The following is a 25,081-nucleotide window of genomic DNA, read 5'->3' as shown; positions in this document are numbered from 1 at the left end:
TAATAAATTCTAAGATGCATTGATCATTATAATATAATAGTTGAGAACATTACCCAATATATTAAATATCTATAAGTACTAATATTATAAAGAGAAAAGATTTTTATTTGAATGTTTGTAACGAAATGGCTCAAAAAGTACTAGGCCGATTTTAAAAACTTTTTCACGAAATTAATGCTACATTAGGTATTACCGATTAACATAGGCCTTTTTTAATTGCAAGAAAAAATAAGGATAAAAACTACAATAATACAAATAACCCAAGTTGTAAAAATGCCTATATACATTAAATATATTTTATCGAACTCTCTACCAAACTATTGATGATAGAAAAAATATTCCACTATATTAAAAAAATAAAACAACAATAATTTAAAAATAAATAGTATTTTATAATCACACAGTATTAAATTAACTAACAATTTCCCATAAATGACATAACATACCCATGGAAATGCCTCAATGAGGAACATCAAATACATTTATACCTTCGCTAACGATTTTTGGATTTACATTAAGTAATATAATGATAATGATACGACCTGCCCTTAGAAATGTATAATACGAACCCGTCCGAACTCCGTAGGGTTGGCTAATCTTACAAAGGGTAGTGGTTTGCGGTCTGAGACATGCGGGTTCTTTTAATTTCAACTATCCTGTAATGAGGTTCACTGTTTAAATATTTGCTTTTTACACTTGTACATAATGCTATATGTTTTCATAAAACTTCAACAATTTTATATATTGTCTTATTGCATTGGAAAGAATTATCGTATTTATTTCTCGTGCTTTAATAATTGTAAATGTAAATGTAATTTTAATCATTTGTTTTAATTGACAAAAAAAACTCAAAATACTAATGGTTTCAAAATATATTACTGTACAATTTAAACTAAACTATTGCTACAAAATTGTTTACTTTACGATTATATAATAATAATAATTACTATTATAAACTTAACGTCATCTACGGTAAGACGCTACAAATTATTTTTCAACTAAAATGTTAGAGCTTTATAAATTATTACGTAGATGGCATTTTACTGTAATTGTGAGTAAGCGACATCTATCGAATGTATATTAAAATAACAAAAATAGATTACAGCGCCACCTATCTATGATACATTACACGGCTACAATGCCAATTTGTATACTGGTTTACCAAGCCTCCCGACCACCGCCGAGGTGCAGCGCGGAAGACAGCAGACTTCAATTTGAAACATCATTTACGTTTCGAATTTTCCAATTTATTATTAAATTTATAATAACAGAAATAAACAATGGCTACTTTAGCGTTTAATAAATGTTATTAAAATGATTGAGTACTTAATAGTATTTCATGTTATTTTCCTTGAACTTAAAATGTAATTCTTAAACTAGAAAAAAAACGATAGGTCACATTTATAGATGGAATTTATTTCTCACTATGTCAATAGATTATAGCATTTAAACAAACATAAATGTAGTTAATATAAACGTCTTTATCATCCATCGCAACAGTTCTAATGGAAACAAAATATTATAATCATGGCTTTGTTGTACCTAAACTTACTAATCAGAATATCAGGCTCAATATGAGCTATCACAATTCTCCACCGGCGGTCCTTCCCACTGATATATAATTGACAAGGTTCAATAGAAAACTCAAAAATATCATCAAATTATTTATTTTCAAATTGAATATCACAGTAGGCAAAGACCCGGCGAAAATCTGAAAATTACACTACCGAAGAATGCAGTAACGCAATATTACAACTATTAGGTGTTTCTTAGTGAAACGATTGCGATTATATAGACATTATAATATCATAGAAATATTTTAATTTCAATGTTACGTTTCAAATTGTACCATTTTCAGACTCGCATTAAGACACATAAAATACTGAATCAAACAATTATATTTACAGACATTCCACTGATAGTTAAAATACAACTGTATACATAACTTCGAAAACTATTTGATCGATTTTCGCCTATGAACGATCACGTCTAAAAATAATGTTCTACAAAATGCCCTAATTAGTCAAAAATTACATTAACAAGGCATCGTGGTTTTTCTAAAATAATTATTGGATTTTCGTCACTATTATGCGCGACCGCATTTTTCTAAGTTCATTCATAACTTTTAAATTAATTAAACTAAATCATTTGACTATCACACATACTTTCTACTCAACAGAACAACACTCGCAGAATTCAATGCACTAATACTTATTAATACATCTAGACTTTACATCACAATGAAGTGCTGAAAGAAGACTACTAACATTGGTTAAGAAATAATTGGTCAAGAAGATATGTTTAACGAGTCGTGACGACTTAACATTTGATATTCGAGAAGATATGACTTTGAGAATTTCTGACAACCATGGAGCTCTTAGAATCGCTAAGATCAGCGACGAAGATTCCTGCTTCTGTGCTGTTGTATAGGTGCTTAATAAACGTATATTTGCTTCAGTTGTGGCTTGAGCTCAGGTGGAATAGTGTAGACCTCTTGTTCGGGCTTCTTTTTTACTAATCTCTTCCAACGACCGCCAATATTCTTGCGTAGACTGCGGAAACTCGCTCGCTCATTACCGATCGGCTGCATCAAGTTGTCCTGGAAGGAGAAAAAAAGGACATTAGATACAATATAGAACCAGACAGGACATTAGATACAATGTAGACGAAAATTTCTAGAGAGTCGTAATTAGTATTAGTTTAAGGTAACATAGTGAAAACAATGCACGAAACGAAAGGTTCTAAAATTCCTAAAATTCAACACCCGTACAATAAACCGCTAGCGGCTCTGTTCCGTTATCGTCCCCAATGCATTTATACGTGCATTTGCACTGCAGTAGAAACAACATCCAGTTACACAATGCCCTCTTCAAGATATTTAAAGCAACACGACGGTTGCCATCCAAACAAAACTACAGACAGAAGGCCATCTTGTAAACGTTAAATATTATTACTAAGCGTCATTCCAGACACATTCTATTCAAGACCAGTTTTGCTAGTAAGATTTTAGCTTTAACGTGAATCGGGCATATGATTTTATAAGTGGTAATATGTAGGAAGCTGGCAACTAATCACTGAGGCCATACGTGTGTGAGCCTTGAATGCGATATAAGAGATGTATTAGCATTCTTTGCTTCCTAGTGCCGTTACAATATGGGTGGTCTTGTGAATTTTAAACAAATTGAACGTTCGATTGTTTTAATACAGGAACCAGACCGTGATATTTAGGTTAAAGTTTTACGATATCCTACTCTGCAGCTGTTGTATTAGTCTCCTTTGTTTGAGGAAAGAAGGTCGAACGGTTGCAACATGTTCGCCTTGCAGCTTTCTACTCAGTAAGCGTGTCCCGACATTTAAATTTACTTTGCACTTAGACGCTGCGTGTTCGTGGTGTAACCGACTCTCACTAGAGTGGGGCGTGGGACGGTCCCGTCACGTTTCTATTAATTATGCTCACGCTTTCCATATTGTTATATGAAACTACTTTTGACTGGAAACGTAACTATTGCGCGCTATATTTGAAACGGGGTCAAGTATAACTGATGTAACCGTTATTGTAATTCAAAAAAAATCATTCATATTTTGGAAATTCAGTAAACTTATATTATTAAATATTTACTAACCTGATCATGGGGATAGACGTAAGGCGGAGGCAGCGGCGGTGGGAACTGCCACAGAGGCTGCTGGCGGAAGGCAAGAGGGTCGGACGGCGGCTGCGGCGCAGAGGCCTGGAGCACAGCTTCAGCTGGGTGTACTGAAGCCGAGTGCTCTTCCCTCTTGCGCAGCTTACTGTGGACGATGCGAATCGCCATCATAGTATTGTTATTCCCAACCATGGTGTCAAAAGAGTCCACGCAAGAATAACTGAACACACTGGGCTGGATCACAGGCAAAAAGTTCCAGTCGGGCAGTCACAACATTTTACAATTTCACTCACAGCCGTATAGCGGTCGGAACAACGCGTTTAACTAAGAACTAATTAAATAATTATCACAATATTTTATTAAGTAGAACTATTGCACTATCACTGCTGCTAGGAACGCGCGGTAGGCCGCGTTATACGAGCTTCAGCTGCGCGGTGACTAGAATGTTATCGTGAAGAATGGCCGGCAGGTGCCTAGCAAAGCGCTCGCTCGTGCCAAACGACCTCTACGGAGTACTCCATGCGTCTGAGTTGAAGTGGAGGGGCGGAGATGGCTTTTATATGTTCGCCTCTGACGCGGCGCCAGCCGCTGAAAGGTGGGCGGGGTGCGGGTGAAGGGGAAGGTACGTCGGTTTCGCTGTTTTCCGCGAAAACCAACGAACACTCAATGATATCGAATGGTCTGCTCCCATAATACAATCGAATTTATTGCTTGACACATAAATCGGCATATGGTTAATGGATATTCCCAGTTAGTGATAAAGATTTAAACCATGTATTTTGTAAGCAACTAAACCCTAACGTGATAATTATATATCTGCAGTTAAAATTGTAACACATTCTTTTCCTAGATACAGCTGTGAGTGAAATAATTAACGACCTCGAACACAAAGTACAGATATTCTTGCGTGGTAACTGCCGATTAAAATACAATATATTAGAAAGTTTAAAAATAAAGAAAAATTATGTTCCCCTATAAGTTAGGTCAAACAAGAAACTTAAATAGAAAATATCTAAAAGCATAGTTTTATCAAGCATGGCTTCAATAACATTCACGCCCCGAACACTTCATCTAAGTAGGTAATCGGACGAGCCCGTATTGATTTTGATGATAAAATGTACGCAAGGGATAATATCATACACATTTCACCATCAAACTGAGTTCAAAGTCCGTAAAATAAAAATATAGAGAAATCTCGTACCCAGTACACGCCAGCTGGGTCTATGGATCAACGCGACTAACAATATTTTTTGCATCTCTTTCTATTTTATTTGTGTTCCCATTTACGAGTAAGAGAGGCGTGTATTTACAATGTTCTACTTGAAAAGGCAAAGTAGGGTTGCAGGGCAAGGGAGACGGCAAGGTACATTGCCCTTACGTTCCCGCTCAAGCGAGCCTACGGGCCTTTGACTTGTGGAAAAAAAACACAGGTAGTAAGTCATTATAAGTTGTTACCCTTGAAAACGTCTAGAGGATATCGTCAACGTATATAATGACTTAACTTTTTACTTTGTTTGAAACAGTCTTTGGCAATTTACGCTTGTAATTAATGTTTTGAGTTGACTAGGCACGTTTCATTTCACGTATAATGCAATACTATAGAGGATGCGTTCATTCCATGTTGCGTTTCAATAATTTCTGGGTAGTATTGTGTCATCTGATTTGACATTTCCACGATTTGATCTTAAAAGTCTGTAAAAATCTTATGATAATAATTGTATTGAAGTTATTTTAGAATATGCTATTACATAGCTATTACAGCTAATGCGTTTTATTCACTAAGTATACTTCATTATTATAACCATTTGTCTATCCAGTATGTCATACATTAATATGAGAATTGGCTCAACAACACACCTATTTTATCAAACGAACTAATTAAGATAAAAAGGTAGCAACATATTACGATTGACCTTTACTTACGTCAATCAGAGGCTATCGGTGTTTCCCATATACATTTTTTACGAACATCACGTACAATACCACTGAATTTTTAGTAAACATAAGATAATAGGAATCTACGTGACAGAATAATGTTCTAGAAATGTTTAATAAAAACTAACCGAAAAAAATTCTAGAGATCTGCCATTGACGTCAATATTATATAAGGGTCAATAGGGGTACATTTTTAATAGTAGTTATCGAGAGCTTGATAAATAAACTAATGGCATCGCTGATTGCGATCAATAAGTTCTTAATGTAGCGGAATAGTATATTGATAAGGTAGATCATTTTAAGTACAAATTACGTTTGTCTTTAAAGCACAAGAACTCTTCTATTTGGGAACACGAAAATAGGTGACTGGTGACACATTAAAAAGCCTATCGATAGGGTTGGTTGTATGTAAAACGATTCGATTCTATTTTGGTATAGAACGAACACGTCAAAAGATTATAGAATATGTTCAAATTTACAAACATGATTCTATTTTTTTTAAATTTCATTGCAAAAGGGGAGTTTATACAAATAACAAAGGTAATATGTATAAGAAAGGCTCAATTTGGTTCAGAAAAAAATATTTAGTAGCATAAAATAAGATCAAAAATATATTTATGGTTTTGTACATGACTACATTATAATTCCTATGGTGATTATGATAATTATTTAAATTGTTATCTTGTGGCCTCACTCGTATTCTCTTGAGGTTTGTTTATAAAGAGTTCTTATGTTTATTAATCTGAACCAAGGTGTAATATAAACTTTATGGCGTAGATTGTGGGAACTTCTCACTAGTCAAAAATGAATAAATTGGAATTCTACGAATTTAAGCGAGTCCATTGAGATTCAATCCCCTATACCTACTAAATCAATCTAATTGCAACGTTGTAACTAAATTATCTCTTTTCATTACAGAAGAAACAGAATTTATCAGAAAGAGGCGAAAGACAAGTTAGTTACAGGATTGAGATTAACATATATAGTTTTGTTAGGCCAATGGTCAAGGAGAAATTTGACATTTGACCTAGACCTTGAACGAACGGATATCGATCGGATTTGTTAATATCTTATTCCTTCAGAGACTTCTTATTCGATATTCTGACTCATACAAAACCATTGTCCGGTTTTATATAGATTGTAAAGTTAAATTGAAGTTTTATTTTTGTATTAAACTTAAATCGGTTAGGTTAAATCGATTAAAATAATATATTCTGTATTCCTTGACTTAAACGGTATATGGCAATGCTGTTCACAAGCAAATATCGAGTGATACGTGGAATTTACCTTGACCAGCTAGAAGTCAACCTTGGTGCATACGGGTGTTGCGAATGAATTGTACATGAAGTTGAATAAAATATATCAATTTGTTAAGCATTTCTGGTATGTTCCCTATCATGAATCAAACAAGACAATTACCCGCGCTCAAAAGGATTGTGTTTGTTCCTTCCGCATAAGCAGACAATGGTCTTGTCAACAGAGAGCACGATCAGAGAGTTGTGTCCAAGCAACACGCCGACTTCGCAGTTTTCCTCTTTACACTTCATCGCCTCTAAGGCGATCGGAGCGAAGAGCATCGAAAGGCGGGCACAGACACTTGACACTCGCTCGTTTGGGCGGCAATTCGACGCTCGAGTCCCGGCGCGTTTTGGCGCAGACTGCCGATCAGCCGGCGGGTTTCATACCGCCGATGACGAGCGTGAGTATTTGACTGGCGTCGACACCACGCCTCGCACGGCGCAGCGGTGGGTGGCGACTGAGTACGCACCTCTCCCGTTACCTCATTGCCATGATATGGGGACTTGACCTCGCTACGCGAAAGCCCTCCGCGGTCACGCAGCGTAACACCAAATAACACTTATGAACTGAATAACAGAGTTACTTTAATTCAGAAATGTTTGCGTCATTGTCACCTCAAAGATTTGTCTCGCATGGTATTACAAATTGATACATTGTTTCAAAGACTGTCACGTTTCCATATTTTTCGAACAATTGTGTGGCACAAAGGCGCCAAAACAAAACACTGTTTGCTAAGACACTTGACAATTGATAGTTGCATTTTAAGTTAATAGACAGGATACGTTAGTGAAATTCTCTTCACTATTAATGTCTCTTGGAGAAAGTCTTTTAACAAGTTTCAAAACTTATTTCTTCGTTACTTTCTAGCTGGCGAAACTCATACGAGGACACGAAGCTTACGATTAGCAACAATCTGACGTCAGACCTATATGTTTTGTGTTGATTACTTAAGAAGATTAAATAATATGAACGATGTTATGCGTTATTCTAATTGTATCCGGCAACACAGGGACAAAATTACGCGTAAGTATTTACTATTAAACTTAACCCAGCTCCATTATTACCTTCTTATCTACATAACTTTTGAAATTTGGAAAACATAAAGTATATATATAACAAACCCTGGATATGCATGTAAAAAACTCACCCTATTCCTTCCACATGAATGATTTCATCGAGCAAGTTTCAAATATCCGTTTTGAAGTAAAAAATTTAGATAAGCATTAAACTAACAATAGATATACGACTCTTAGATAAACAACATTTGACGAGAGTTGAGTAGGCAACGTTTAACGTTCGTGGAGCTTTGTAAAATATATAGAAAATTTAAAGCTTTTTTTCATAGATATTGAGGAGTGTTTTTATATCCAGTATTCTAAAAGATATATAAACTAATCTAAATATACATTTGTCTGTGTGACTCTTAATTTTTTTATGCTAGAAGATGAGTTCAGTTCCTTATATGCTTCGCAGAATCGAACATGGGATCTTCAGATAATAGGTCTGTCAAACTAAGCTACCTAGACGGCAATTGTTATTTATTTATGACATTAAGGGCCTGTTTCACAATGTCCGGATAAGTTCCAAATAAGCTATTTGTTACTTATTGGTATGATAAATAGTATTTTTGCGTTTCACGACTGTCAGATAGTGCTATACGTCATGAAATTCGAAGTATCTTATTTGGAACTTTTATCTTTCGAATAATTTATGTGTTGCATAGCTATTTGGCACTTTATCCATACATTGTGAAACAGGCCCTAAATACATTTACTTAATCCGGGTCTAACAATACTGCCCAAATTGATTTAAACAATTGTTTAATAATACCTTACATTACACGCTTTTAGGAAACGCTCCGAAGATTTACTGCTCTTTAAATACTAACGAAAATATACGATCTACTATCCAGACGCCAAAAATTGGCTTTAATCCAACCAACATAGGACCTTGGTAGCCCATTGTATAACGTTTAATTACTCGATACTGGCGTCAATTACGTTTGGTCTTGGGACAATATGTAATACACAATTAACATGGGAAAAAGCGGGATTTGTAACAGTTAAAATTCACAAGAAGTATTGTCTTTTATTAATATAACTTTTTAAAGGATTAAAGCTATGTATTATTGTAAACTTATAATTATTTAAACATAATTTAAATTTAACCGACGTTTCGCGTGCTTTACAGCGTGCGTGGTCACGGTGACTGAAGACAAAGATGTTAAATGTTAAAAAGTATCACAGCTGTAGAAAATGTTGTATTATCTGTATTTATTTCCCCGGAGTTGGTATCGCAGAAACCCTACATCTTTTAGTGAAAAGATAAGAGTAAATAAAATAACTGTCCATGAACTTTTTCAAAATACAATAACATTACTTAAATAACAGTTGTAAAATTAGTCATAAAGAAACATTTCATATCAAGTATAACTAGTTTGACCAAGAAATGCCTAATAGGGCTTCAAGATACCTTATTTGTTGAAGTATCAAATTTATTTGTATAAGTAAGGGCAGGAACATAATGAAAATCCTTTTTACATCATCTATATATATAAGTCGTGTAAGTTACAGGAACTCAAGAATGGCTGAACGATTTGGATATAATAGGTGCGCAGGGAACTTAGAACAAGAAGACGGACATAGAAAGACAAAACAGAACTGACAACTAAACGTATCTATGGTTAAGTATGATTGAAAATTTGACAATTAGAAGTTTTGAAACCAGCTGTAATACAATAAATGGGTGGCTCGATTTTGATGAGTATTTAAATAGTTTAGATAATTTACAATAACATGTTTTGATTGTATTTTTAAGTTTAAAATTTTGTGTTTAAGATTTGTGTATAGGTCTACCGTCAACGTCTGTCAGGTCCGCTAGTTTCAAAATATATTATAATTAAAACACATACATTTAAGACATTGTAATTTTTACTAATAGCTACCAAGGATTGTTAGTGTAATGTTTTGTGCAAATTAAAATTGATATTCAGGAAAGTCTCTGAAAGCATATTGATAGTTAAAGGGAAATATAATATATTTGACGTATATATTTTTATTGTTATTGACGAAGTACATATGGAATTGTTTTTTTAAATTAATTATGTGCAAAATAAGTTTAATACTGTTTTAAATAAATAGTAACGTATTCGCAAGATAATTATAGGAAACGTGAAAATTTCATGCTTATTATATTTCATAACCATAATATTTTTTTAAGGAAGAATCTTTTGCACAATCAATATTTGGGATGGTAGGTACTATCAGATCTCTCATTTTAACAAGTGAATAGTTTTAATAGATCGTAACTGTGTTTACATCGCGTTTATATCTATTTGTATTATAATTACTACCGTGTGTAATAGCTTTATATTAGCCCGTATACTAGCCAGTAATTAGAACAAAATTAGTTCCTATAATAACCTTGATTGGATTAGTATTGAATGTTATCTTTTTAATTTTGTTTTTTAAATGACAAACTGACATGGTTGCAAACTAAAAAAGTTCGGTTAAAAACCGTCATTAGTTAATAGCACATAAAAGGAATCTCAAAAACCGTAAAAATATGACTTTTACCCGTTTTTCAATTTGAACATTTAATGAAAGATAATTAATTACATCAAAACGATATGAATGTAAAAAAAAAAACAATTTTAATTGCTTCAAAATGCTTTGTAATAAATCTTATAAAATTATATACTATATTTTAGCCAGTTTTGTACTAAACTGTAAGGAATGATTTGGGAAAATGGTTTAGTACATGCGTAAGGTTTCTTTATCATGTTTAAATATGTAATTATAGATTCCGCATATGTGACATTGACCGTATACAGACGAATGTTTGAATTATTTGCCCATGACCATCTACGGACAAAGGAATTTGTGTGCGTAGTAATTTTCCAGTATGAGAAAAATTCTTTATACTATTTATTCTTAAGAAAACAAGCTAATTAATACCTTAGACAAACTGAATACGTGGAAGTTTAAAGTATTTATTTATCAATAGACAAATATTATAAATGTATAGTTTCTTACATAATTTGGATAATCTTTTGATTTAAGTAATTCGAAAACACGGTTATTTCAAAAGCAATAAACACATTTAAAGCTGAGTGAATTAATTAATTATTTTTATTATGTATTACTTTGAGGATTAAGAAAATTGTAAATACTTTATGAATATATTTGTTTATGATCAAACTATATTCATACCTACATTAAATAAAAACTTATTTGAATAACAATAATAATTAAAGCACTTACATTCTTTTTATGATTTTGCTAAACGATCGTTTGATCACTGTCAAGAAGTACATTTTTTTCACTTTTTGTTTCATTTACACTTTGAGTTAGTGAAGTCGAGATACGAATTAGTAAGTTATATTGTTAGATGAATATTTGTCAATAGAAAGACTTTGGTTGCACTAAAGCACGACTGATGCGCACCTCCGCTTGCTGATCACACTGAATTAATATAGGGCAGGTCTAGTTACGTTTATTTTTTTTTATGTCTACCTTCATTTTTTTGTTTTTTATTAATTTTGAAAGTAGAACACTTTCTGTATAATTTGTCTTAGGCCGGCATTCAGCAACGTATACAAAATAATTAAAAAATATGCTTACACTAGAGCTACACCTATCAGCATTCTGACCCTGACATATGACGACTTTTGGGTTGCCAGGTTACTCACGAAGTTTACCTTTATCGTATGCTCAAATAGTAAATGCTAAGATGAAAAAATCAGGATAAACTTTCCAATATGACCCGTCGATTTGAATGCTCAAATTTTTTTTGTAGATAGTACTCACCATAAGAAAGCGTTTTGTAAAGTATTAAGTTGCGGAAACTTACGGTTCATGAGATATAATTATTTATACTTTCCATACAAATGGACAAATATCATTCCATAACACGCCATAACACAATGAATTTGACAAATAACTGATGTCAAACATCAACCATTTCACGTATCGATTAGTGAAGGGTTCGAAAAATTTGACGTATCGATACTACTAAACTTTCCAATATGGACCATAGATTATTTGTAACTTATGATCAAATTAATTATTTGTAATCAAAAAACTTAATTATTATCTAGTTCGGTTAGGTTAGGTTAGTATATGAATATTTTCTTTTAATAACATTTTATTTAATAACCTAAAAGTACCCACATCGAATCAGAGCACCCCACTATCCACGTGGTCTTGTCTGCCCTACCCCTAGAGTGTATATAAATAATCGGAGGCGCGGAGGAAGAGCAGCCCCCACCCGCCGTACCAAAGCACAGGCATGAAATGCCTGTGCTTTGGTACGCAAGGGTGGAGGGGCTGCGTTTTCCGTAGCGCCGGAGCCGTTCAAAAACCGAATTATTATCTAGTTCGGTTAGGTTAGGTTAGTATATGAATTTCTTTTTTCTAAGAACTGTTTCTGAAATCATCAATAAACATATAAAAATCTAATATTTATATCATATTATTATATTATATTTGAATAAAATTCAAGTTTTTATTCTAAAAAAACTATCGACAAATTAAAAAAACGATTTTGATGCAAAATGTCACGTCTCTAATAACTAATGGAATCTGTATGGCTAAAGTCCTTTGTCTTTCCCATTAGGGATAAATTGAAAATAAAAAAAAATAAGCAATGGCAAATGTACGATTTATTTACGAATTTCTATACATTATACAGGTTTAAATAATCTTTATTAATATTTAGACGGAACTCCGGCAGAAAAAATAACTTGGAGGTGTTCCATTAAAGGTAAAGAGACACTTACATAATGAGTATTATCACATTCAGGGACACATTTCTAAATTGTTACCATTCTAGCCTTAAAATTTTAAACATGAATATCTCCGTAACTATGGGTTTCCGCAGGTTGGGAATGACACAGGGGGTATTTCTCCATCCCCTCTTCCATCTCCCATCAAAAAAACCTCAAAAATCGACGGGTCATATTGGAAAGTTTAACCAAAAATCATCTTTGAATGTCGCGCCACCAGAGTAACATTTATTTTTTACAAAACTGTAGATAAATATCAAACAATTGATCAGCAATAACAAAACGTAACGAACATATCCTTGCAGACTTTGGTACATTCTATTACCTTGACTAAACTAGACAGTACGTATTAAAGATATTACATCACCAAACAGATGTTTCATTATTAATTCAAATTTATTTAAGTATCGATGAACGTCCCCAATTATTGAAACTTAGAAAACACATAAAAATTACCGGAAAATAGATATTGGGTTTTAGTTAGCTAATTATTTTGGCAGAGTATACGGTTACCGGCTGGGAATGCACATTTACGAAAAGTATTCTGTCACTTTGCCAAGATCAAAATGCAATTTCACAGTTCGAGAAAATTATTTACCTACGAAATAAATCAGTCGAAGCATGTGTGCAATTTAGGTAAGTATTGAACTTAATATTATAAATACGGAATATTTCCCATGTATTTGTAATACAGGTTGAATGAAACTTGCCTATATTTTATACTAAAATGTCACAAAGCTGCACCAATCACGCTTGTCAAGTTTCAATTGTCATCTGACAGATGATAATTAAGATTGTTCTCAGTAAAGTCTGCAGGCATTGTGTTTGCCTCCAATAAAATAAAAATGTAAATACCAATTATTTTTCCTTGTTTTATAAACCTATTGTATTAACTGTTATATTTATAACAATTAAACACTTGAAAATCTTTAAACACGAGTAAGAACCGCCTACCTGCTTATGCTCTATTGTCCCAAATCCTTAGCAAAAATAAAGTAAATTGAAAGCTATTGAAGGTTATTGTATCCGTTCGTAGAATACAAAGAGCATGCAGGTATCTGTTTTAATCTCTATCGTCTAATATATAAAATATCTATAAAGAGCACCGATTGTACCACCGTTATAATGTTTTTCCATCTGAAACGGTTACAAATTCGGTTGACTATCTTTTTCCGCGTCCAATAACATGGCCGTATGTATTTAATTGGAGGATATTATAATAACTGTACCTTGAACTAATAATTGTTTTATTTACGTCAATCGATATATTAAAAATACACCAAAACCTTTCTCGGGGAACTATGAAACATAACAAGACAAACAACAAAAATCCGTCACATAGTTTTTGAGTTTTTCGCGCTATACATATTATAGACGCGTCATATTCATATTCATTTTAAAATAGAACATTTCTTTAGCGAAATTGTTGATTACTACATACATATATATTAGGAAATCTGCTGTATTAAAGTATGCTTATGGTAATGAATGATTTTTACAATTATGTCTACGTAGTACATTACGTAGTACATTGTCACAATTATTAAAGTCAATGCCTGTTGATATCTGAGCTCTAGGTGGACGATTGGCAAGTGGTGTGGCGTTGGGCAAAGGTGCGGACTCCAAAGGCACCAAAGTAGTCAGTAAGTTATATAAGTTGATTTGATAATGAACAATGATTTTAAAATAAGTAATTGATTGAAAATCTTTAACACTTATCGTTAGTATTTTGTAAATGTATTTTACTGAGTATTTCTGGTATTTGTTTATCGATTACATAAGTTTATAGTTGTAAAAGTTGAATTTTACACCTTACTTGAATATAAAGGAGCTTACATTTCATATAGTTTTTTTATACTTGTGTAATAATATAATAGTATTCCTGAATGTACGATATCGTCTTCTAACTATTCGGGTGTACCAAGTAATGAACGCATGGAATCCTTTATTATATTTCTGGAGTAAGATTCAGAAGCATACTCAGCGCTTTGTCTCAATTTTTTGTTAACATATTGAATTTTGACATTCTGAATCCCACTCTAGAGAATAGCACGAGTCAAAAATGTATCCAAAGAATGTTTCAATATATACGAATTTCGTTCATTGTATGTAATATTTTCTAGTACTCAAAACATATTTTCTATAATTACAGGTGTTTCCTATATCAGAATAAATGGCGATATATGTTTAGAAGACTTTAACTTTCACCGGTTTTAACTAGTTTATCCAGTCTGTGGGTAAATTAATTTAGACCATTATAAACTGGCAGTAACGATTCATATTCTCTCAGTGTATTACTTACTTAATTGTGAGTGCCAGAAGGACGATAATAAGGCCCACCAGAGCCATGGCAATCACCACTCCGCCAATCATGTAATTCGCATCATTCGGTGCATCTGTAAAGAAAAATATTCAAATAAAACACTGAATAATATTTAACAACTTCGTGATCGCCTACCTTTAATGCAACAGACGTAGGTATGTGTCCCAAATTATTTACAGATTTTTATATATGTGCTTATATAACAATCAAAAACATATTTGAGATATAAAATACTGTGAAAAATTTCGCGTGAATATTAAACTGAATTTATTCGTAATAATGTAAAACATGGAATTTTATAAAGGAAATTATTCTAATAAAATGACCACGTAATTATGTCCTTAAGGAAAAACACAACACGTATTCGTGGAGGAAGCTAATCTTTGTCTTAATTGCTCGGATGACCCAGCGTTGTTAAACGAGTTCCCACACCCATCTCATTAGACGCACACTATTATTTTAGCACTGATGACAACCTCGAAAACATTTGCAATTATAAAAATATCCATTAGGCAGACATTTTAGGTACTCATTTGTTTTTCTCTCGTCTTTTTATCAAAATAAACTATTGTTACAGGGACGCCTGCTATGAAGCGAGCGGAAATAAAAGTCAGATAATTAAAATAAATAGTGAAATTCAACTGTTACTTATGTTGTAGCTACTTGGAAGTTCTTTGTCACTGCAGTAATCGTACGCCATTTTATGACGGCTTTTATAAATGGAAAATACCAGATCGATATGAATCCGAACATTTCAGAAACGCGATTATTTCGTGCAGAACTGAATTGGGTGAGTCATTTTTAAATTACTTTACCAATCTTTGGTGTTATATGGAATTTTTTATTTGAATCAGTTAAGATTTTATACTGTAAAGATGTGAATAACGGGTTCGTTATTAAGTATATTAAATATATGACACCGCATAGACCTGTATTATATTGCGTATGTGCAAATTAGAGTTTTCTTAGCAATACAAAACGTTAATAATAAACACCTCTTTATTTACATCAAAATACAAACAAGAGAAAAATCAAGGACGAAATCCGTTAAAAGTTCATGATTAAAGAAATTTCATTAAAAAAATACTTGAGTTTACATATACCAAGACAATTTTTTTCTTGGATAGCTATTGAGTTCTACCTTATAAATCGTGTACCATAGATTGTTTAGTGTCATGGTTACGATTAACAATATCGTAACCATTGATACAGAGTACCGCTTCAGCTGATTATCTAAGCATGCTTATTAATTCAGTTTATTTAATCAACATCTAATGAAAACCTTTTGTATAGGAAATCCATTTACAAACGCCTGCACCAGGACAACTTATTAGAACGGGATGCGTGGGTGCAATGGACCTATCTGATAAAACCTAACCTAAGCTAACATAAGTGGCTTAAAACTGGTTTCCCGAATATTCTTGTAGCGCACCAGTAGTGGCGTACACCAACTTTTTGCCATTTTTATAATTAAACCAAGATAGGCTATTGGCATCAACGATTCGTTACGGAAGGCTAGACAGTATACAGTAAACGAGTTCCTATGAGAATTTGCGAAACTGGTGATTATATAATATCTATACGCTAAAGCAAACTGTAAAAACCAATAGTCCTATTTTTTAGATTAGATACTTCGTCCCCACGACACACATACTGGCAATACATATACAAAAATATTTAAAAACAGAGCTTTTCGAGATAGATAAACATAATTTAATAATGATAATTTTTTTATTTGTTTCACTGACGCATTTTTTAAGGCATGTATGTCTAATCCAAAAAAACATTTTGTTGGAAATCTGTATAAAACTTTATATATAAATAAATAAATAAAATAAAATAAAAATAAAAAAGCCTTTTTATTTCCTACAAATATAACTTTTTACATTGGCCCATCTCCAAACGCTTACTTATCTAATTAAAATTAATACCATCTTATTTTTATTTATTTTCTATATTATTTACCTATAACTATTTTTTATTTATTGTTATTAATATACTACTTATATAATATTTGCTACTATATATATCATATTTACTATTACATTATTTTATTGTATTATTAGCTGGCTTGGTTAGATTTTAGTATACTTAAATAATATAATTTGTAGGAACCCCATTATTGGGTGAAGGCCTCCTCCAAAGATGCCCATTTGTATCTGTCCTGTGCAGTCTGTTTCCAGTTTGGGCTGGCTACTTTTTTGATCTCATCATCCCAACGAGTATGTGGTCTTCCTCGATTTCTTTTACCTTGAGGTCCATTCCAAAAGGTCACTTCTGTGGTCCATCTTCGGTCTTTATATAATACTTTTTTATTAAGTAGAATGGATCTCCTAGAAACCGGCCAAGTTGGAGGGGAGACCTACAATACTTGCTCCTATATCGAAAAATTTAGCTATTTAATTAAGAACTATTTTTTTTATGAACCAACTTGTGAAATTTCTAGTTTCGGCGTGAAAAGGTAGAAAATTGAGTATAAACGGGTTTTCATTAAAAAACAGAGCTTTTTATTATTTGAACTTTGAATATAAGGTCCACGCGAACTGCACTCAAGTCGTGAATAACACTTGAACAATTAGTCGTATATAAATCAAAAGTTACTTCAACAACAGAGAAAGTACTATTGTGAGTATACTAATAAACAAAGATAATGTATAGGTTAGAAAGGTATAAAAAATAACCTAAAAACTCAAAATACACGATGGCCGCGGTTGCTAAGTATACGAGTTTTTTTTGTTTAAATTTAAACATAGACCATAGACACAACGCTTAGTTAGTACGTAAGTAAAAAGGAAATATTATTTCAAACCTCAATATTATTGTAATTTAAACCGTGTGGTAGCACCCACATGTGGTGTATATTGTTACATGGAGGGGCTACAAACGAGACGACGTTTTATTGAATTTTAAATCTTAATCCGTAGGTTAAGCTTCTGATTTAAAAAGTACCGTTACAAATAACGTGCAAGCCATTTTGTACTATAGTTTTTAGAGAGCTATTTAATGATGTTTTTTGTAAATATAAATTTAAACGAAAATGACAAATTCCCGTTCCTTTGATTTCATCACAGATAAACAAAATTCTGTATTTGTTTCACTGAAGCTTATTTTCAAAGATTTGTGGCCTAGTAATATTTTGTTAGAAAACTACTTAAAACTATAGAGACTATAATTAAGCTAAATTGATTTTCTAGAAACCTTTCAGGTTAAAAGAGAGTAATAAGTGAGCCAAAATACTTGTTCCTGTATAGAAAAAAGAAAAATTAATTTAAAATATATTTGTTTAATAAATTGTGATATTTTTGGTTTCGGTAAACATAGTAGAAAATTGATTAACTAAAACGTGTTTTCATTTAACAATCGAGTATGCATTAAATAGTTTGATTAGTTTAGTTCATTGAACTCTCAGCAAAGCATTCGCAGACCATCGTGTTAAAATTTAACAGGATTTTAATTGATTTCTTTAAATAACAAAAAACTCGGTTCTGCCAAAATTAAGCTTTCATACCCAATTATTTTACTTTCATTTTGTGATGTCAGCGTCGGAACTGTTTAAGTCCCTAGTGATGGCGATTGCGCGACCGACTTCAATGAGTGTTTTACCACCACCAGAACCGAAGACGACTTCCATAATAATTTTTTTATATAGAAAAACGCTTTATAGCCCGTTTATAGCAAACGGGCAGGAGGCTAAACGTAATATTCAGATAATAAAATAATTTTATTAGAAATAATTCGCTGTGACATGAAAAACAAATATAGGGCGAAGTACGGATAAATAAGTACTCGCAACGTCACTTTGAAATCGCCAAGTATTTCGTTTTACAAAGTGATTATAAGGAGCCAAAATTGTAAGGAGGTGCCAAGAATTGGCAAGAGTAGTTAACCATTATTAGTGTTACAGGATAACCAGGCTGGCTTAGTGTTGGCTAAGTGCATCGGCCTTTCGGTTAATGCACCCGTCTTTGTCTAAACTAAGGAATTGATTGCGAATAGCAACAGGGCTCCGACACGCGTTCATGAAATATAATCCCGCTATATCCATTTGGTCACGCTCTGGTAAATCTATAAATGAATATAAAAAAACGACCATAAGAAAAAAAACCTTGTAATCTCTCTGTACATATTTCAAGGATACAAACAGATTCATAACTTTAATAGAAACAAAAAGAATAAAGTAAAGTTACAGTATTTAGTATTTGATCTACCTTATTTCAAACATAGTAGACGAGTAGATAATATATGTAATACAAAAGATCTCAGAAAGGAAGACGCCATAAATACTAATTATTATAACAATAGAAAAGTCCTAAGAAAAGTATGTGTAACAATTGTTTTAATTTATTCATAAATGAAGCGAGAGGTTTTAATTAATATTCTGTTGTCTCTCTATTCAAGTTATACAAAAAATTATACCCCACAAATTGTAGTTCACTGGGATTTGATACATGTTACATTTTGTGTGTGAGTCAAAACAGTCACGGCTCCTGAATCCTGACGGCATATATTCGTATGTAATGTATCAAACCATTTGTATCAGCAGGTTTGAATGTCAATAATTAACAAATTACTCTTATTAGTAATGAGATTATCACTAGTAGAAGTAGTTGTATGAAGCCGCAAAAATATGTTGATGGTACTGTACTAATGAGTTCATCGACTGGATTTTCAGTTTGTACCATGTCCAATTTTAATCCGTCGTTTTAATCGGATGTTTCATACTTAGCTATATAAGCAATTTTTAAATAACATGTATTTTAATACATATTTCGTAAAATATTTTTATTCCAGGAAATGAGGTCTAATAATAAAGACAAGTGAAATTGATACTTGATCTCAAATGCATTTCCTAAACAAGTGACACCTAATTAGGTGTTGTACACATATGTCATCTACAAAATAATATCTTGTCATACAACTTGTATTTAATGCGCCAAAATGTATATCTTTATCAGTGACGTTAGACTTATCAACTGTTTTATCAAAGTGTACAAATTACGCATTAATACGTTAATGCGGTACTTTTTAACACCATTTTCTCTAAAACAATTATTCTATTATGTGATCTTTAAACAATTTTGAGACAAACATTCTTTCCTTAAGCCTGTTCTTTTCTCAAAAATCTTTTAGTATCGTTTTTGTCCTAATATATATCTTTATCAGTGACGTTAGACTAAAAAAAAACTTTTAGTATCCTTTTCGTCAATAAATATATGAAAAAATAAAATAAAATGAGATCTCTTCATTAATCTATCCTCTACTTAACTTATAGTTCTGATGATATGTTTGTATACAATATCATTCTGTTTCTATGACTCTTTTAAGATACATACAATATATCTACTTTGAATTTAGTTTGACACTTTTCCTACTAGTGTATTCTAATAAAAATGTCTTTATTAGAGTTATGTAGTTAAAGGTTATAGACAAAAGCATAAAGTAAGCTTTTAATTAAGAACAATTCTAGAACACATAAATTTCAAATCTAAGAATACAATTACACATTTATTACTTTGCGATAACAAGCGTGTGTACTACGCTCATAACGCCATATTGCAACGTACACTTTCGTTGCACGTGTAACCTTTATAATGAAGGCTCGATCGATCGACTGGACTTTGTACCGTGTTCTTTATACAAAACTAGGCGTGCTCAGCGGTTTCAGCCGCGATTATTCGAATGTAGTGTGTCAATGTATAATCCATAGTGAAGTTGTCACTATTTTGTTGTCTTGATGGAAATTGATAGAGTTAAGTTGTGACGTCATTTTTGTATTATAACAATAGTTATGTATTTTTTAAACTACGAGCTACTTAATTTATAAAAAAGGACTTTTAATGTCAAATTTAAATTGGTAAAAAAAATAACTACTTTGCAAATATTTTATGTTTACGAATTGTATTGAAATATGTTTCGGTTTGTTTCGGTGTCAGCTGTTCATATGCATAGCGGTTGAATAATAAAATATATATGAGTTTTTCATATACATTTACCAAATTTAATGTTTTAGTTCATTAAAATGTTAACCAAAGATAATATAAAAAAATACGATAGGATTTAGCCATAAACAAAAAAATATTTTCAGATATTACAAAATATCACTTCTAAGATTATTCAGTCAACATTAAATCGTTACTAATACAATATGACACTCGTTTTAGATACGTCATATACTAATCGATTATTATTGATTCGACACAAGTGATATTCAATTTACAGTACAGCCTTGTATAACACATGCGTGAACTGGGTGCAATTTGAAAAAATCAACATAATATAAAAAATAAAGTAACCTCTCGAGAATTTGAAACACAAAGGTCCCTTGAAAATGTTTCGTTCGACCTAATTAAATTAATGTATAAAGTATCTTGCTGGCTAATCTGCGATTGTACGTCCAGCCTTCCCTACTCTCTATTAGTAGAAGTATTTATCATGCACAGACCTTCTGTTTGTTTTAACAGACTGAAGACGCTCATTCAAACACCGAATTACCGACTTCTTTACATATTTATTTAAAATAATTCTTAAATATAGATAAGAATCACGAATTTTAATAAAATTATTTTCTTCATTTATTTATATAACACACAACACATATTTTAAAACAAATATAGCAAATTAATTAGAAATAGCCTGTCCAGCACTAGTCCCAGGCCCTTCCCTTCGATAATCAACTATATAACTTAGTTAACTTTATAGTAAGCCTTTTTACACAGCTTTTCTTTAATACAAATGGCTCCTATTATACTGAAGTTTTGGCAAATAAATTATTTGGATTACTAATGACTAATATATGCAATTTTGAATATGAATTGGAATAACAACATAATAAAAGCTACCCGCGGTAACACGTGATATCGTTTAAATGAACTCGTGCAGACCATTTAAGTGGCATGTATCAATTTCTTAGGTGAATGACGCGAGGAAAACAAAAAAATTCCAGCGTTGATAGGTTTTATTTATCACTTACAATTTATAAACGTTAATGAAATGTAATCTCTTTTGTCGTATGTAAATCGTCTTAATTGTATTCCAGCCTTTATAATAAGTGTGAAGGCCATATTAAGGCGAAGAAATATTACTTTATCACTTGAGAAGAACACGATAACAAACGTCTTATTTTTAAAATTAACCTTTTACAGAAATAATCTTTTTTTACAGAATAGGGAGCAAACTAGCCAACGGCATGCCCAAAAACTTCGCAGCTCATGGACACAAATTTTTAGTGGGTGCGTTGCCAGCCTTTGAAGGAGGAGTCAACTCTAGCTTTGAATAATTGGAGATCGTATCGCCCAGGGAGCCCACCGGGAGTCGATTCCACAGTTCACTTTGTTCAGTTTTTCAATTTGCAAAAAGAAAGTGTCTTGCAATGCGGATTGTGGAAAACTTCCAGCTGATGAGGTGATGCTGATGAAATTTCTAAATGATTTGAGGCAGGAGGAATCAACGCAATCAACTCTTCAGAACAGAGAGATATTGCAGTTACAAGTCCCGGCATAAACAAAATGCTTATATATGACGGAAAAAGTCGAAATACATTTAAACAAACCGTGTTTTGTTTTGTTAAAACTTAATAAATTCACATCCGTACGATTATATGTGGTGACGTAAAAAATATAATGAACAACTAAAAAATATAATTATTCTTCAAAGATTTGGTAACGGAAAGTAAGAAATGAAGAAAATGTATAACTATATGTAAAGCGCGATAGAATTTTGCTTCAAAATCTAGTTATTATATAAAGAAGGTTATATCAAACTGGCGGTTATTAATCAGTTTATGTGTCTTATGGTTATGAGTTGCAAGATAACATGTTTATCGGTGATTTCTCATTTTAAGACAGTTTTTATAGTATGTAGTAGGAGTGACGTTGTGTTGACGTAGTCTTTACAATAACGTAATATTTAAATTATACATTGGGTATTTCAATGACTTCATAATAACCCGTATATAATGTGGTTTGTAGATCACGTTTCTTAAAGGTTTTAAATCCAAAAACCCCTCTTAATACTATTTCCAGTTGATAAGGAAAAAGATTCGAATAATATTCGTGAAAAGTTAGTTATAGTGGGGTATTTGCATATGGAGAAACAATTGACTAGCGGAGTTTTTCCGGTTAAACCGAATTCTTGAAGTGAGTAATAAAAACAAAAATAAAAATATGTGGAAGTATTTTGTTTTTCGGAATGAAAAAAGTTCTTAATGCCTCGGGATCGTAATAGTCATGGAATTGCGTTTATTTTACATTGCGTAAAGAGATTAGTTCCCACTTTAAATGTGTAATTATAGAATTATCATAATAACGGTTGGAAATTGATAATATTAGAGTGGAGCTTATCAAATTATTAGTTTCTAGTATATCATATGCATGCTTTAAAGTACACGTGCAAATCAATATTTTTATATTTACATAGAAGACAATTTTGAGATCTTAGCGACATATCTGAATTTGTCTTACGTAAAAAACACTTTTATAGGTTTACCAAATTACGTCTAGTTTTGAAGCTTCCACACCACAAAGTTCTAAGCATGGATATCAGGTGCGCTATCGCTATTTAGGAATGATTTTGACTGAATATGTTTTTTTCTAAATTTGAATGATTTCAAAAAAAATTGTCACAAACATGTTTGTAGTTAATCTTCATAACTCCTGGTATGACAAAGTATCAGACAATTTTAGAGAGTTTACAGTACACAGAGAAGCTGATCAATTGACTCAAATGAAAACAAGATTGACAATCGTAAACAGAACTTAAGTAAGTGAAAGTTCCTTTCGACCTTTTGAATTGATAAATCGATGTCAAAGAGATCTTAACTGACCGATTTGTAGACCGAGAATCGATTGCTTGTAATATCGCAGCTGCACTTCTAATAATCGAATTGTATCCGATTTAGGTCGATTGCTCTAGCTGGAATATTTTCAATGTTTACTTGGACATATATGTATAAAAATAATATGTATTGCAAGGTATATATTCGGACACATGCAAATTAAAAATCTATGATAACAAAGTCAATATGTGTTTACAAAAATGATTGATTCATTACTTGACATATCATTTATTAATGTAGGTTACACATTGTACATATTGTACAGTATGTATATATTGATTTTAAATTTACACTTCCTGCCAGTTCTAAAATTATGGACGTAGAAAGGATGAGAAGAACTGGCATAACCTTTCCGTCACTCTAAATTGCAGTGCAAATTAAATCGCAGAATTATTTATTTATGTGATAATTCAAATTTAAAACATTCAATTGTTTTTAAATGGTATGAAATACCGTTGGAGACTTGTTTAATTACTTCATTAAGCTTTCACGCTAAGGGCATTGGAATAGAAATAAAAAAATCCACTTGCACACCTTGACTATTTGACTTTAAGAGCGTTCAACAGAAGTGCTGCAATTCTCTTGCAATCCTCCTGGTGCTGCAGATGTCTACAGGCGGCGGCAAGCATCTAATTCGAAGTGACTGCGGGGCGCGTTTAAATAGATTTTAATAGATAGCCGTAAAGATCAAAGAAACGTTCATACTAGAACATTTTATACGTGGAATAAAAATCCAAGACTACTTGCTCAAACTACTTGGCAAGTGATTAGAGCACAATATGCTGCTGACCATACATAATACAAAGACTGCCTTTCTCTAACGAGAGCAGACTTCCGAGATATAGTGAAAGTTACTTATTACTTAATCCTTACTGGGCGTGCCGTTTATTTACTGATTGGGAAATACCGTATGTTACAATTAATAATAACTGGTTAATGGAAAGACAGCGCGCGTAAATATGTGAAAAACATAGTTTAAATTATCTATGCATACATCGTAACTACGGTTTAACAGAAATTCCTAAGCCAAAGGCGTACTCTCAAGCCAAAAGACAACACTACTCCTTATATAAGTTTAGTTTAATATAGTTTTTAGTAGTATTCAGTTAAATTTAATTTAGAAGGTTTTAAGAGATAATTATATTTATAAAAATGAATTCCTATTTCTCTTATTCCATTTCCATTTAATTTTTGTTGTGTATGTTATTGTCTTATGAAAAAAAATTGCGTGGAAAATTAGAAATATCATGCAGGACAACGTC

At 32.2% G+C, this 25,081-nt stretch overlaps 1 protein-coding gene across 4 annotated transcripts in view; it reads right to left on the bottom strand.

Annotated features, from left to right (window-relative positions):
* Positions 1 to 1,395: 1,395 nt before the first annotated feature.
* LOC111004151 overlaps positions 1,396 to 25,081 on the bottom strand; it is a 139,826-nt gene continuing 116,140 nt past the window's right edge. For 3 of the 4 annotated variants that reach the window (XM_022275024.2, XM_022275026.2, XM_022275025.2), the window contains 3 exons: positions 14,966 to 15,059; positions 3,624 to 3,789; positions 1,396 to 2,599 (listed from right to left, as the gene is read on the bottom strand). In XM_022275024.2, the coding sequence (XP_022130716.1) occupies positions 2,435 to 2,599; positions 3,624 to 3,789; positions 14,966 to 15,059 (425 nt within the window). In that variant the 3' untranslated portion in view covers positions 1,396 to 2,434. Of the gene's footprint in view, positions 2,600 to 3,623; positions 3,790 to 6,998; positions 7,317 to 14,965; positions 15,060 to 25,081 lie in introns of those variants that run through there. The other variant, XM_022275027.2, reaches the window with a different exon arrangement.

The sequence above is a fragment of the Pieris rapae genome, chromosome 7 (assembly GCF_905147795.1).
Source record: "Pieris rapae chromosome 7, ilPieRapa1.1, whole genome shotgun sequence".
Lineage (NCBI taxonomy): Eukaryota > Metazoa > Arthropoda > Insecta > Lepidoptera > Pieridae > Pieris > Pieris rapae.
This window is presented reverse-complemented; position numbering and strand designations above follow the sequence as displayed.